Source organism: Heptranchias perlo, chromosome 6 (assembly GCF_035084215.1).
Source record: "Heptranchias perlo isolate sHepPer1 chromosome 6, sHepPer1.hap1, whole genome shotgun sequence".
Lineage (NCBI taxonomy): Eukaryota > Metazoa > Chordata > Chondrichthyes > Hexanchiformes > Hexanchidae > Heptranchias > Heptranchias perlo.
Genome location: NC_090330.1, coordinates 84595657 through 84609190, shown reverse-complemented (window position 1 = coordinate 84609190; position 13534 = coordinate 84595657). Strand labels below are relative to the sequence as shown.

Genomic DNA, 13534 nt, shown 5'->3' with positions numbered 1-13534 from the left:
ACATATGTAGATAAAAAGGCCAGGCACAACCTACTCTTTTTAAAATGATATGAACGAATTAAAATTCGGCAATGTTTTAAAAAAAATTTAGGTGAAAGCTGCGTGACGCAAGCAGTGTGAGTCCGATGATATCTGGCTCTGTCGTTTTATTTTACTGCAACAAAGTTAATCCCTTCCAAGGACAGTCGTTTTTAATTCATCAGGCAACAACATTTGCATTGCTGACTGTAATATTGGGCATTATTAAATTTTAAGTTTCTTGATTTGAGTGGATATTTCCCCACGGTGGCAGAAGGAAATCATGAATTGACAAATGAATCCCTTGGGCTCTCGAGCACAGCCACAATGGATTTTCTGTTTTCCTTTTCTTTTAAAACAGGGGGCCATGGTTTTTGGGACCGCGTGATGCCAGATTACTGAGAGTAGTTCTTTGACATAAAGGTGGCTTCACAAAGTTATGGAGCAACCTTTGCTAGAAAAGTGCTAGTGCAGGATACGATCCAGTAGTGTTAAGAATTTAAGACCTTATCTGCAGACATCAGCAGATAACAAATGTCGTGGTGTTGATTTAGTCTAAGACTTTATGCCTCTCAAAGTCCCATTCCGGAGGTCATTTGTTATCTTCCAAGACAGAGAGCTCGAGGGTGGAGGGAGAGTCATGGGAGTTACCTCCAAAAGTAATTACAAGCACTTCTGTCTCTACTGTAAAACCACCATAACTTGGGCATAATTTGTTTCTGAAATTGGAATTGATATGATAAATTGATATGAGTTGTTGTTCAAGCACTCGGAGGGAAAATTTACCTGAAATTTAAGGGGATGATCAAATTTTACTTTTTTAAAAAAAGTGTCCAGTTTAAGTGGATCCTGCCCAATGCTGTGCATCAAGGAAGAAAGTTTTTTGGGGAAGTAAAATTGAACATTGACAAGTCCCGTCAGTCCAACAATACTGCTCTCTAAAATTGGGATAATTTTGAAATGACAAAATGGACTCAAGCACAATAAAGCAGGATATTTTGGGAATTAAAAAAGGTCCAAGAGGTTAAGTAAAATAAACAAAAATCTGTTGATAACTTGGACCAAGTTGGGAATGTTTAATCTATGTTTTACAGGTTAATGATAATATTGTATTGGACAGTAGAGTTCCTCCAGGACTCATGAATGAGATGAAATGTGTAAAATGATACGAGGAAGTAAGAACATAAGAAACAGGAGCAAGAGCAGGCCATACGGCCCCAAGCCTGCTCCACCATTCAATAAGATCATGGCTGATCTTCGACCTCAACTCCACTTTCCTGTCCGATCCCCATATCCCTTGATTCCCTGTGATCGAAGGTATGTGATGGAAGCAGAGAAAGTGCACCACCAAATAGGTTCTAGGGTCATTGCCCTAGGTGATTGAAAGATGTGTGAGTGCACCCACAAGAAAGTCTGAAAAGTGTAAGTGAGAGTAGTTAATTGATATCTTTCTCTTAGAGATGTTCGTGTCCTTACTTATGCTGAACAATAAGAAAATGCATTTGATAGCTTAGCCACTACCCAAGACATCAGGACCACACAGGGGAAGATAAGAAAAGACCTCCAGACATCCCCCGATCTTTTGATAAGATACCTGAAAGCCCAGGAATGGCTTGTATCTGATGTCAAGTGTGGCACGATCTCGGGATACAGTTTGTGAGCAAATGCATGCTGAAGGTGGACTGAAGAACAGGTCTCAGACATGCTCAGTTACTTAACAACAGCACGACATGAAGTGGTTAATGTGGCTCAGGAGAGTGAGAATACCTTTAAATCAAGGCATTGTCACGTGCTCTATAGAGAAGCCGACTAATTAAAAAGAGGGACATTGAATTTGGATTTCCAAAATTCAGGGTTGGTTTCCTTTGAGCTATCAATGAAATTGGGACAACTGAGGGCAAGGGAGAAATAATACTAAGCAAGAATTATCCATGGATAATGGTAAAAGAATCTTTTAAGTCCATGATGGTATACTGTAGCTTTCTATGTAATGTATTATGATTTTCTTTGTCTGTATCATGATTTATAATATTTGCCAAATGAAACTTAGACTAAAGAGCAAATGGCTCGAGAAAGGTAGGTGATGCTGACAAAATGAGCACCTTAGGTAAGGCTAACCAGGGTAACTAGGGGCTGTTGGAGGTTAAGACTGTGAAGTAGTAAAGGAAACCATTTTCTTGGATTACTTCTGTACTTTAAAAACCATAATATTGAAAGACTGATCTGCATATGAAACAACGTAATGCTGACATTAAAAAGGGGACATCTATCCTTGGGAATGATGAATGGTGGGAGATGGTTTACAACAATTTTGTCACAGCCCATAACTGTCTTCATAATTCTAATTGGTACAGTGTTTGTTTCAAACGATGAATTAAGAGACTGTCACAGAAGATTCAAATTGGAATTGGCTGCTTTGATTAATAAAACTTACGTTTAGATTCAATGTTTTTAACATATAAACCACCCATGTTTAGGTTAGGCACACACATATAAACATAAGATAACCAGGGATCGTAGGATAGTAGCTAAGGATCACGAAATAGCCAAGTTAAAACTCCCAGAATAAAAGGCTGCACGAGGTGATGAGGGGGAGTTCAAACATTCTAAACCCTCCTCACCTGATCTGGTGAAAACCATTAATAACATTCAGTCGTCCTATAAACATCTGTGTGGGATTGAAAAGGTTAAATTCAAACAGGATGCTGGCTGCTAACTGCCAGTTTCAAGACAGAGAGAGACAGACAGATAGACAAGCAGCCATTGAGACAGACACACTGTATGTAGTTGCGACAACATACATAAGGAATTGGTTAACTATCCAAAAGGTATTGGCAAAGAATAGTGAAGCCTGGGTGGCGCCAGATTTATCTTGCTGTACTCAGATCACGGGCACGTGGATACGTCGGTGTGATGTCATCCAGTGTCCTGTCTTGTGGTTTCACCTTAGATGAATGCTCCCCTAATTGTACTGTTAGTGTTCAAAAATGGAAATTGGGACGAGCATGACATGGTACATGGGAAGAGGTCGTTACTGTATAACGACATTGGACTTTGCTTACCATCATTGCAAGCTCGGTCCTGATCCCAGCGAACGTTCATAACGCGACAGAAATTCAGGTGGAAATCGGTTTAAGGGAGAAAGCCAAGAAGGCGGTTATAAAATTTGGACATCTGATTCCAGCACTGTCACTGAGTCTTAAAACTATACTTGACTGGATGGTCACATCAGATCGCCACCTAATTGATCTACAACAAAGAAATGTGGCCATAGAAAAGGATTTGGGCAGCTCGGAAGCATAAATGATGGGAAATAGTGTACAACGTAGGACAACATGGATATATTGCGCTACCGAGCAGTGAGCTAAGGTTGGGGTGCACATGAGCCTAAGGGGAATGAATACCCCTTAGGTTCAGCAGATGGGATATGTAAGAAATAGCATTTCACACAGGTCCTCTTTGGATATTGTTGTTCACGTACTCGAGATTGTCTCAACCTTGTTGACTAATGCATCCTTGGTTGATCACGTCATGAGCCACCCTGTTTCCATTTATTATCTCATGTTTATAGAATCATGGCATGGGAAACCAATAATTGTCTGTTTCTGTTGTGGAAAGTGCAGGAGTCAGCAGATTGATGCTTGACTTGGGAGACAGTGAGATTGATTGATGTGCAGGCCCAAAAGAGGGGGAGGGGCCCAAGGTCCTGCAACAACTTATGGATGGTTATAACATATATAAATTGAGACTTAAAGCGTACTAATTAGAATATTCTCAGAACGAGAATATCTCAATATCTTATCGTAAGTGCCATTTTTTTTCCTAGATTATGTGCCGCAGAGAACACTGTGCATTGACAGATGTCACGATGACCACAATGACAGCAATATGTATAGTCCATAATGTAGGGCATTACTGGATGATTACATGATGATCTAGTAGTCCAGTCAGTGCATTTGCATAACATTAGTTTGTATCAGTAGCAGAACAATCTCTGATTCTACAACCTGGACTCAACGGAGTGATTTTGATCTCTTTACTGTACTATTTGCATTCGTCATAGTAGCAGTCAAGAAATGTAATCAACATGCAGTAGGAATGGCAGGAAATGACTGCCTGAGAAATCACAGCTTCCCACATCAATAGGTCACTGAAGCAAATAAGAAGTTCACTGTACTGAGTAAAGTACCAAGGTTAAGTTGATTAAAGTGCTTATTCAAAGAAAAGGAATGCCTGTACTATGAAGAAATTGGCTCAAACAATTGCAAGTCCTCTTGTGGATATTTTCCAGAGTTCACTGCACTCAGGCCAAATCCCAAAGGATTAGAAATAGCAAGTGTGACTCCCATCTTCAAAAAAGGGGGTAAGGGATGAGCCATCAAATTATCGACCTGTAAGCCTTACTATTGGGAAAATGTTTTAAAGTATTATGAGGGATAATATGAGGGGGGCATCTTGAGGGGCATGAGCTAATCCGAGACAGTCAGTATGATTTTAGAAGAGAGAGGTCATGTTTGACTAATTTATTGGATTTCTTTGAGGAGATGAAAGACCTAGTAGGTAGCGGAACAGACAGCAGATGTTATCTACCTGGATTTCAGGAAGGCATTTGACAATGTCTCACATAATAGGCTATTACATAAGGTCCAAGCCCACGGAACGGATGGGAATGTATTAAAATGGATTGATAGATGAGTAGTAGTGCATGGACAGGTATCTGGTTGGCAGCCAGTTACCAGTGGAGTGCCACAAGGTTCAGTGTTGGGGCTGCTAGTGTTCATAGTTTTTATCAATGATTTAGAGGAAGGAATTGTGTCCTAAGTATCCAAATAACATTTTATTTAGATGATAGATGGCCATGGCACCTTCTTTATTCTTTGCTTCCTACACATATCGATATGCATTCTAGTATTTTAAGATGACCTATGCCTAGGTATGACAAACAGCCACATCCAAGACTTGTAAAAAGTTGAGTAGAGAACGATACTTTTTATCAGTTCTGATAAAAGGTCTTCGACCTGAAACGTTAACTCTGTTTCTCTCTCCACAGATGCTACCTGACCTGCTGAAAGTTTCCAGCATTTTCTGTTTTTATTTCAGATTTCCAGCATCCACAGTATTTTCCTTTTATAGTTTTTATCTGCTAGGCATATAATAAGGAGATTGAGTGATTTTAAAAATTGCTGTGGATTTTCAAATATATTTACTGTATCCAAAGATTCTGTATAGACCAATGATAAATATGGTGACATGACTAAAAGAAGCAGCCCAGATTCTTCGGTACATTTCTATTTAAGTCAGTCGGTACTTCGGATTGATTACAGGCCCTTGAAAATGTTTTGAGTTAGGAAATTATAGTACTGGTTGGGTTCACAATAGCCTCTAGTTCACTAGGTAGGAGATTTCTCCATGTCTCATATCAAGCCATGTGAGGCTGGAGTAGCCTGCCAACATTCACTGTCCTGAGCCTAGACTCTAGGCATGCAGATTGATTGTTTGAGTGAGGCATCAGAGGGCTCCCAGCACCCACAGAAACACACCCAGCAAGAGTCAAGTCCTTTAAGGAAGTAGGAGGAAGAAAAAAGGGAAGAAAATACAGATAAAATGGAGACAGGAGAGAGCATCTTTAATTATTAAAAAAAGGGAAGTATTTTTGTACTGGTTCTACTTCTAGCCTTTCCTTATAGAATCATAGAATGGTTACAGCACAGGTGGTCATCATTTGGCCTACCAAATCCCTGCAGGCTCTCTAAGAGCAATCCAGTTAGTCCCATTCCCCCGCTCCTTCAAGTATTTATCCAATTCCTTTTTGAAAGCCACGATTGAATCTGCTTCTACCACCCTTTCAGGCAACGCATTCCAGATCATAACTACTTGCTGCGTAAAAAACTACGTTGCCTTTGTTTTTTTTGCCAATCACCTTAAATCTGTTCCTCTGGTTCTTGAACCTTCCGCCAATGGGAACAGTTTCTCTTTATTTACTTTCTAAACCCTTCATGATTTTGAACACTTCTATCAAATCTCCTCTTATCCTTCTCTGCTCGAAGGAGAACAACCCCAGCTTCTCCAGTCCATCTGCATAACCGAAGTCTCTCATCCCTGGAACTATTCTAGTAAATCTTTTCTGCACCCTCTTTAAGACCTTCACATCCTTCCTAAAGTGCAGTGCCCAGAATTGGACACAATACTGCAGCTTTGGCCGAACCAGTGTTTTATAATGTTCAACATAACTTCCTTGCTTTTGTACTGTATGCCCCTATTTATAAAGCATATGCTTTTTTTAAACCACTTTCCCAACCTGTCCTGCCACCTTCAAAGATTTGTGCACATATATCCCCAGGTCTCTCTGTTCCTGCACCCTCTTTAGAATTGTACCATTTAGCTTATATTGCCTCTCCTCCTTCTTCCTGCCAAAATGTATCACTTCGCACTTATCTCTGTTAAATTTCATCTGCCATGTGCCCGCCCATTCAACCAGCCTATGTCTCCTTGAAGTCTATTACAATTCTCTTCACTGTTTACTACACTTACAAGTTCTGTGTCATCTGCAAATTTTGAAATTGTGCCCTGTACACCCAAGTCCAAGTCATTAATATATATCAAGAAAAGCAGTGGTCCTAGTACCGACACCTGGGGAACACCACTGCACACCTCCCTCCAGTCCGAAAAACAACTGCTCACCACTTCTCTGTTTCCTGACACTTAGCCAATTATGTATCCCTTCTCCCTGAAATTTTAGTGGTTAAACTGATGCCACAAGCTGGAGACATTTACTGGCAGCAAGCATAACTGTATAACATTATTTAGTGTTAATCCATTAATTGAATTAATTACTTTATAGTAACATAACTTGCTCATCTTACACCAGCTGCCAGCTCAATGTAATTACAAATGTCTCTCACTTGAGGGGAATGAAGTAGTCAATATTAAACACTATACTGGGTAGAAAAATGAATTTTTGAGACAGCTTCTTAAAAAAAAGCTACTTCCAAGGAAAATGTCAATTTTCAAGTTGATTAGATTGCAGGAAATGCTTGCACATTATATATTCATTTTACCTTGTCCCAATAGCAGGTGAGATCTTGTACGTGAACTGAATGATCATTTTCACTGCTATGTACTTCCTCATAGGGTTTTTTAATTTCTTCAAGGATCAGGAATGTCTGGTAATGAAACGAAGTAAAATCTAAGTCTATTAATAAGGTATTATTAATATTGAAGAAAAGGAATACAAAACATTGTAACAAAATCATTTTAAATATGGAACTAGAAAATGCAAAAATTGACAATATTTAGAACATTCCTATATTTCAATTTACTAATTATGCATTATCATACAAGGGAATCCATACTCTGATACTAATAAACTAAATAAGTGTATTGTTGCTTTCAAAACTTGCTACTTTTAAATAAACATCTTTGCTTTTCAAATACAGAACATTTGTGAAACAATGGTTTATTTCAGCCTACAGATAAGTTATTTCAAACAGTAACATCCAAACACAACCGATGAGGAACTTTTGTTTTTCTCGACCTAAATACTTTAATCTGAAATCCCAAATAATCTGTCCCCTGACTAAATAGGTCACTGAGCTTCTAAAAGGAGAAATGTTTGCAATTCATGCCTTTATTTTTAGTTTTATCATGTTAAATGTTAATTCTTCTTCAGCCAATTTATCACTTCTTTTTCATTCATCGACTAAATTCCAAATCTAAACTCAACTCTGTCCAGAAAAGTAGCTTTTTTCCAAATTAGATTTTGTTACAATGCACATAATGTAGGACAGATTGTACCCAAACCCTCTCACACTTTGCATTATGGTGTTTTGTTATGCTTAATAAAATGAGGGATATAGTGCTGACAAGTGCAACACGTTTCCACTTTCGTTATCAAACTCTTCCAGGACACAGTTTTAGATGTAGAGTGAAGTTCCTTTTCTTTCCCCTACATTCCTTAATCCTAACCTCAATAAAAGCATCCCTTAATTCACAGTCTGGAAAAGATAATGGATGGATAGATATTATAGTTAGGTATTTTACTGCATGACTCTTCCACTTTATTAGAATCATAGAATGGTTACAGCACGGTAGGAGGCCATTTGGTCCAATGAGTCCATGCCTGCTCTCTGCAAGAGCAATCCAGCTAGTCCCGCTCCCCTGCCCTTTTCCCGTAGCCCTGCAAATTTTTTACTTTCAAGTACTTATCCAATTCCCTTTCGAAAGCCACAGTTGAATCTGTCTCCACCACCTCCTCAGGCAGTACGTTCCAGATCATAACCAATCGCTGTGTAACAAAGTTTTTCCTCATGTCACTTTTGGTTCTTTTGCCAATAACCTTAAATCTATGTCCTCTGGTTCTTGACCCTTCTGCCAATGCGAACAGTTTCTCTTTAAGGCCTTCACATCCTTCCTAAAGTGCGGTGCTCAGAATTGGACACAATACTCCAGTTGTGGCTGAACCAATGTTTTATAAAGGTTCATCATAACTTCCTAGCTTTTGTTCTCTATGCCTCTGTTTATAAAGCCCAGGATCCCGTATGCTTTTTTAACCGCTTTCTCAACCTGTCCTCCCACCTTCAAAGATTTGTGCACGTATACCCCCAGATCTCTCTGCTCCTGCACCCTTTTAGAATTGCACCCTTTAGTTTATATTGCCTCGCCTCGTTCTTCCTGCCAAAATGTATCAATTTGCACTTCTCTCCGTTAAATTTTACCTGCCACGTGTCCACCCATTCCACCAGCCTGTCTATGTCTTCTTGAAGTCTATCACTATCCTCCTCACTGTTTACTACCCTTCCAAGTTTTGTGTCATCTGCAAATTTTGAAATTGTGTCCTGTACACCCATGTCCAAGTCATTAATATATCAATAAAAGCAGTGGTCCTAGTGCTGACCGCTAGAGAATACCACTGTATACCTTCCTCCAGTCCAAAAAACAACTGCTCACCACTACTTTCTGTTTCCTGTCAATTAGCCAATTTTGTATCCATGCTGCCACTGCCCCTTTTATTCCATGGGCTTCAACTTTGCTGACAGGCCTATTATATGGCATTTATCAAATGCCTTTTGAAAGTCCATACACACAACAACCATATTACCCTCATCAACCCTTTCTGTTACCGCAACAAAAAATTCAATCAAGTTAGTTAAACATGATTTGCCTTTAACAAATCCATGCTGGCTTTCCTTAATTAATCCACACTTGTCCAAGTGACTATTAACTTTATCCCGGATTAATTGTTTCTAAAAGTTTCCCCACCACCGAGGTTAAACTGACTGCCTTGTAATTGCTGGGTTTATCCTTACCCCCTTTTTTCAATAAGGGTGTAACATTTGCAATTCTCCAGTCCTCTGGCACCATCCCCGTATCTAATCTTGGAAGATTATGGCCAGTACCTCCATAATTTCCACCCTTATTTCCTTCAGCAACCTAGGATGCATCCCATCCGGACCGGGTGACTTATCTACTTTAATACAGCCAGCCTTTCTAGTATTTCCTACTGATCAATTTTTAGCCCATCCAGTATCTCAACTATCTCTTCTTTTACTTTGACAGCGGCAGCATCTTCTTCCTTGGTAAAGACAGATGCAAAGTACTCATTTAGTACCTCAGCCATGCCCTCTGCCTCCATGCGTAGATTTCCTTTTTGGTCCCAACCCTCCTCTTACTGCTCGTTTACTGTTTATATGCCTATAGAAGACTTTTGGATTCCCTTTATTTCAGCCGCCAGTCTAGTCTCATACTCTCTCTTTGCCCCCCTTATTTCCTTTTTTACTTCCACTCTGAACTATCTATATTCAACCTGGCTCTCAATTTTATTGTCAACCTAACACTGTCATAAACCCTCTTTTGCTGCTCTCTCTTACTCTCTATCTCTTTCGTCATCCAGGGAGCTCTGGCTTTAGTTGCCCTTTTGGGAATGTACCTAGACTGTACCTGAACCATCTCCTCTTTAAAGGCCGCCCATTGTTCAATTACAGTTTTGTCTGCCAATCTTTGATTCCAATTTACCCGGGCCGGATCCGTTCTCATCCCACTGAAATTGGCTCTCCTCCAATTGGGTATTTTTACTCTAGATTGCTCCTTGTCCTTTTCCATAGCTAATCTAAACCTTGATACTATGATCACTATTCCTTAAACATTCCCCCACTGACACTTGCTCCACTTGGCCGACCTCATTCCCCAGAACCAGATCCAGCAATGCCTCCTTCCTCATTGGGCCGGAAAAGTACTGGTCAAGAAAGTTCTCCTGAGCACACTTCAAAAGTTCCTCCCCCTCTGTGCCCTTTACACTATTACTATCCCAGTCTACATTAAGACAGTTGAATGCCCCCATTATGACTACTCTTATGGCTGTTGCACCTCTCTAATTTCCCTGCATGTTTGCTCTTCTATATCCTTCCACTAGTTGGTGGCCTATAGAATACACCCAGTAATGTAATAGCACCTCTGTTGTTTCATAACTCTAACCAAATAGATTTTGTCCTTGACCCCTCCAGGACATCCTCTCTCTCCAGCACTGCAATATTCTCCTTAATCAATAATGCTACCCCTCCCCCCTCCTTTTCTTCCTTCCCTATCTTTCCTGAACACCTTGTATCCAGGAATATTTAGTACCCAATTCTGGCCTTTTTTGAGCCAGGTCTCCATTATCACAACATCATATTCTCATGTGGCTAACTGCACTTGCAGCTCACCAACCTTACTTACTACACTTCATGCATTTACACACGCGCACTGTATACCTACATTAGACCTCCTTGTATTCTCTCTTAGTCTGATCACATCTAATACCGTGCTATTTGTCTCTCCCAATCCTTTGTGCACCTTGTTTTTTCTTTCCAATGCTACATCCTGGTGCCCATCCCCCTGCCAAATAAGTTTAAACCCTCCCCCATAGCACCAGTGAACCTCCCACACAAGGATATTGGTCCCAGCTCTGTTGAGGAGCAACCCGTCCAGCCTGTACAAGTCCCACTGCCCCAGGAATCTAACACCCTCCCTCCAGCCACACATTCATCTGCACTATTTTCCTACTTCTATACTCACTAGCGCGAGGCACTGGGAGTAATCTGGAGATTACTACTTTTGAGGTCCTGCTTATTACTCTCTTCCCTAGCTCCCTAAAATCTACCTGCTGGACCTCATGCCTCTTTCTACCTATTGATACATTAGAGACAAAATGGCATTTTTCCAAGAAGTAATGAGTTTAAGGGATGGCCTCTAAAGCGTCATGCCTACCTTTTAATTCAAAATACAGGAATATACAGGACCACGGCAGTCCATCTGGTCAGTCCCAGTATCTAGGAAATATATTCCACAATACCCTTGATCAAATTTTCTCCAGGTTCTTATTTCAGATTTCCAGCACCTGCAGTATTTTGTTTTTGTTCAGATTTAAGCGTGTTGGATGTTCCCGATTTCTCTCCTTTCTATTTGAATAGTTGAAAATGAAGACAAACGCCATTTCACCTTTTTAGGCAGTATCCAGGATTAAGGAAGTAGTAGCAGGACATTCTACAATCATGGATTGTATTATTTCCATTGCTAATCTAAACCTTAATATTATGATCACTGTTCCCTAAACATTCCCCCACTGACACTTGCTCCACTAGGCCCACCTCATTCCCCAGAACCAGATCCGGCAATGCCTCCTTCCTCGTTGGGACGGAAAAGTACTGGTCAAGATAGTTCTCCTGAACACACTTCAAAAATTCCTCTGTGCCTTTTACACTATTACTATCCCAGTGATAATACAATCACTAATACAGTGATTGTATTAATACAGTGATTGTATTATCACTGGGATAGTAATCGTATCCAATCAAGGAGAGTCAACATGGTTTTATTAAGGGGAAATCATGTCTGACAAATTTATTAGAGTTCTTTGAGGAAGTAACAGGCAGGGTGGATAAAGGGGAACCAATGGATGCAGTATAATTGGATTTTCAAAATGCATTCAATAAGGTGCCACATAAAAGGTTCCTGCACAAGATAAGAGCTCATGTTGTTGGGGGTAATATACTGGCATGGATAGAGGATTGGGAACTAACAGAAACCAAAGAGTCAGGATAAAAGGGTCATTTTCAAAATGGCAATCTGTAACGAGTGGGGTGCCGCAGGGATCAGTGCTGGGGCCTCAACTATTTACAATATGGGCCCGATATTACCAGAGCGGCGGGTTCGCGGCGGGGGGGGCGATTGGGTGCGTGGGTAACGCGCTTGGTGAAATCAGTCTGCCCCGCGCGCAATCGCAGGCTGATTGGATCCACTTACCTCTTGTTCCGGGTTCCCCGCTGCTGAGCTGCGCGGCGGGCGGACTGAGCATGCGCAGTAAGGTCTGTCAGCTGGAGGAGCTCTATTTAAAGGGGCAGTCCTCCACTGACTGATGCTGCAAGAAATAGGAAAAATTACAGCATGGAGCAGCCCAGGGGGAAGGCTGCTCCCAGGTTTAATGATGCCTCACTCCAGTTCTTATTGGATGGGGTGAGGAGGAGGGGGAGGACAGAGATCTTCCCCCCGGCGGGCGGGAGGAAGCGGCCTGCCTCTGCCACCAAGAAGGCCTGGCTCGAGGTGGCAGAAGAGGTCACCTGCACCACCAACATATCGCCCACCTGCATACAGTGCAGGAGGCGCTGCAATGACCTAAGTAGTGAAGGGTTCTCAAAATTCCCACATTTTTCATATCATCAACGAGGATATGACTTTTGGACTTTTATGGCAGAGGACCCAACTGCTGGGTTAAATGTGGATCCCTGCAGACAGGAGGTTAGGCCCATGAGGGCCTGGGACTGGACATGCCCGGGCTTGTTGGGTGCAGTGTGGATTGTAGCCTGAAACCAGACAATGAGAGAAGACAGAATACGCATTCTTCCCTTTAAAACAATCAACCCAGAGAAAGACTTCAGCTTACACGAAACTAAAGCCCATCAAAACCTTGCATAAATTATCGCTACTAACTACTAAAGCAGGAAGGTAGCAATCAATGCAATTATGCAAACCCATCAATACTTCACATACAATGGCTTTCAGTTCAAGACTAGTTACGGGGACAGGAAGCCAACAATCACCTGAAGAAGTCCACCATAATCAGACAAAGAACTAACCTTGTTTTGGATTCAGATAAGAAATTCGAAAAACAGTATAACTGGGCCACCAGTTACGAAGGACAGGGGGAGTTTGTTTGGAGCAGGTTCTAAGCAGTTCTGTTTTGGAGCAGGTTTTAAGTTGGTTTTGGAACAGGTTTAAACAGCAGTTTTGGAGCAGCAACAAGGCGCAACGGCAGCCCTCCACGAAGATCGCCCACCCACAACTGCGCCTTACCGCACCAACAGACTCTATCCAACTGAAGAACCTTCGCAGATTCCACAGACCAGGACCACGTGGGGACGGCAGGGCCCAGAGGACACAAAGAGCGTACCCCAAAACTGCAACCGGCTTGCCTGGCTGGATTTCGAACTGTCAAGGAACCCTGGTTGGTGAGCATGATCCCTGACCTCTCCTAGTTCAATTTAGT

The 13534-nt window shown here is 41.3% G+C and overlaps 1 protein-coding gene across 3 annotated transcripts in view; it reads right to left on the bottom strand.

Moving 5' to 3' along the window:
* abcc4 (ATP binding cassette subfamily C member 4 (PEL blood group)) overlaps positions 1 to 13534 on the bottom strand; it is a 376726-nt gene that overhangs the window by 226282 nt on the left and 136910 nt on the right. For all 3 annotated transcript variants that reach the window (XM_067986483.1, XM_067986484.1, XM_067986485.1), the window contains one exon: positions 7077 to 7181. In XM_067986483.1, the coding sequence (XP_067842584.1) occupies positions 7077 to 7181 (105 nt within the window). The remainder of the gene's footprint in view (positions 1 to 7076; positions 7182 to 13534) is intronic.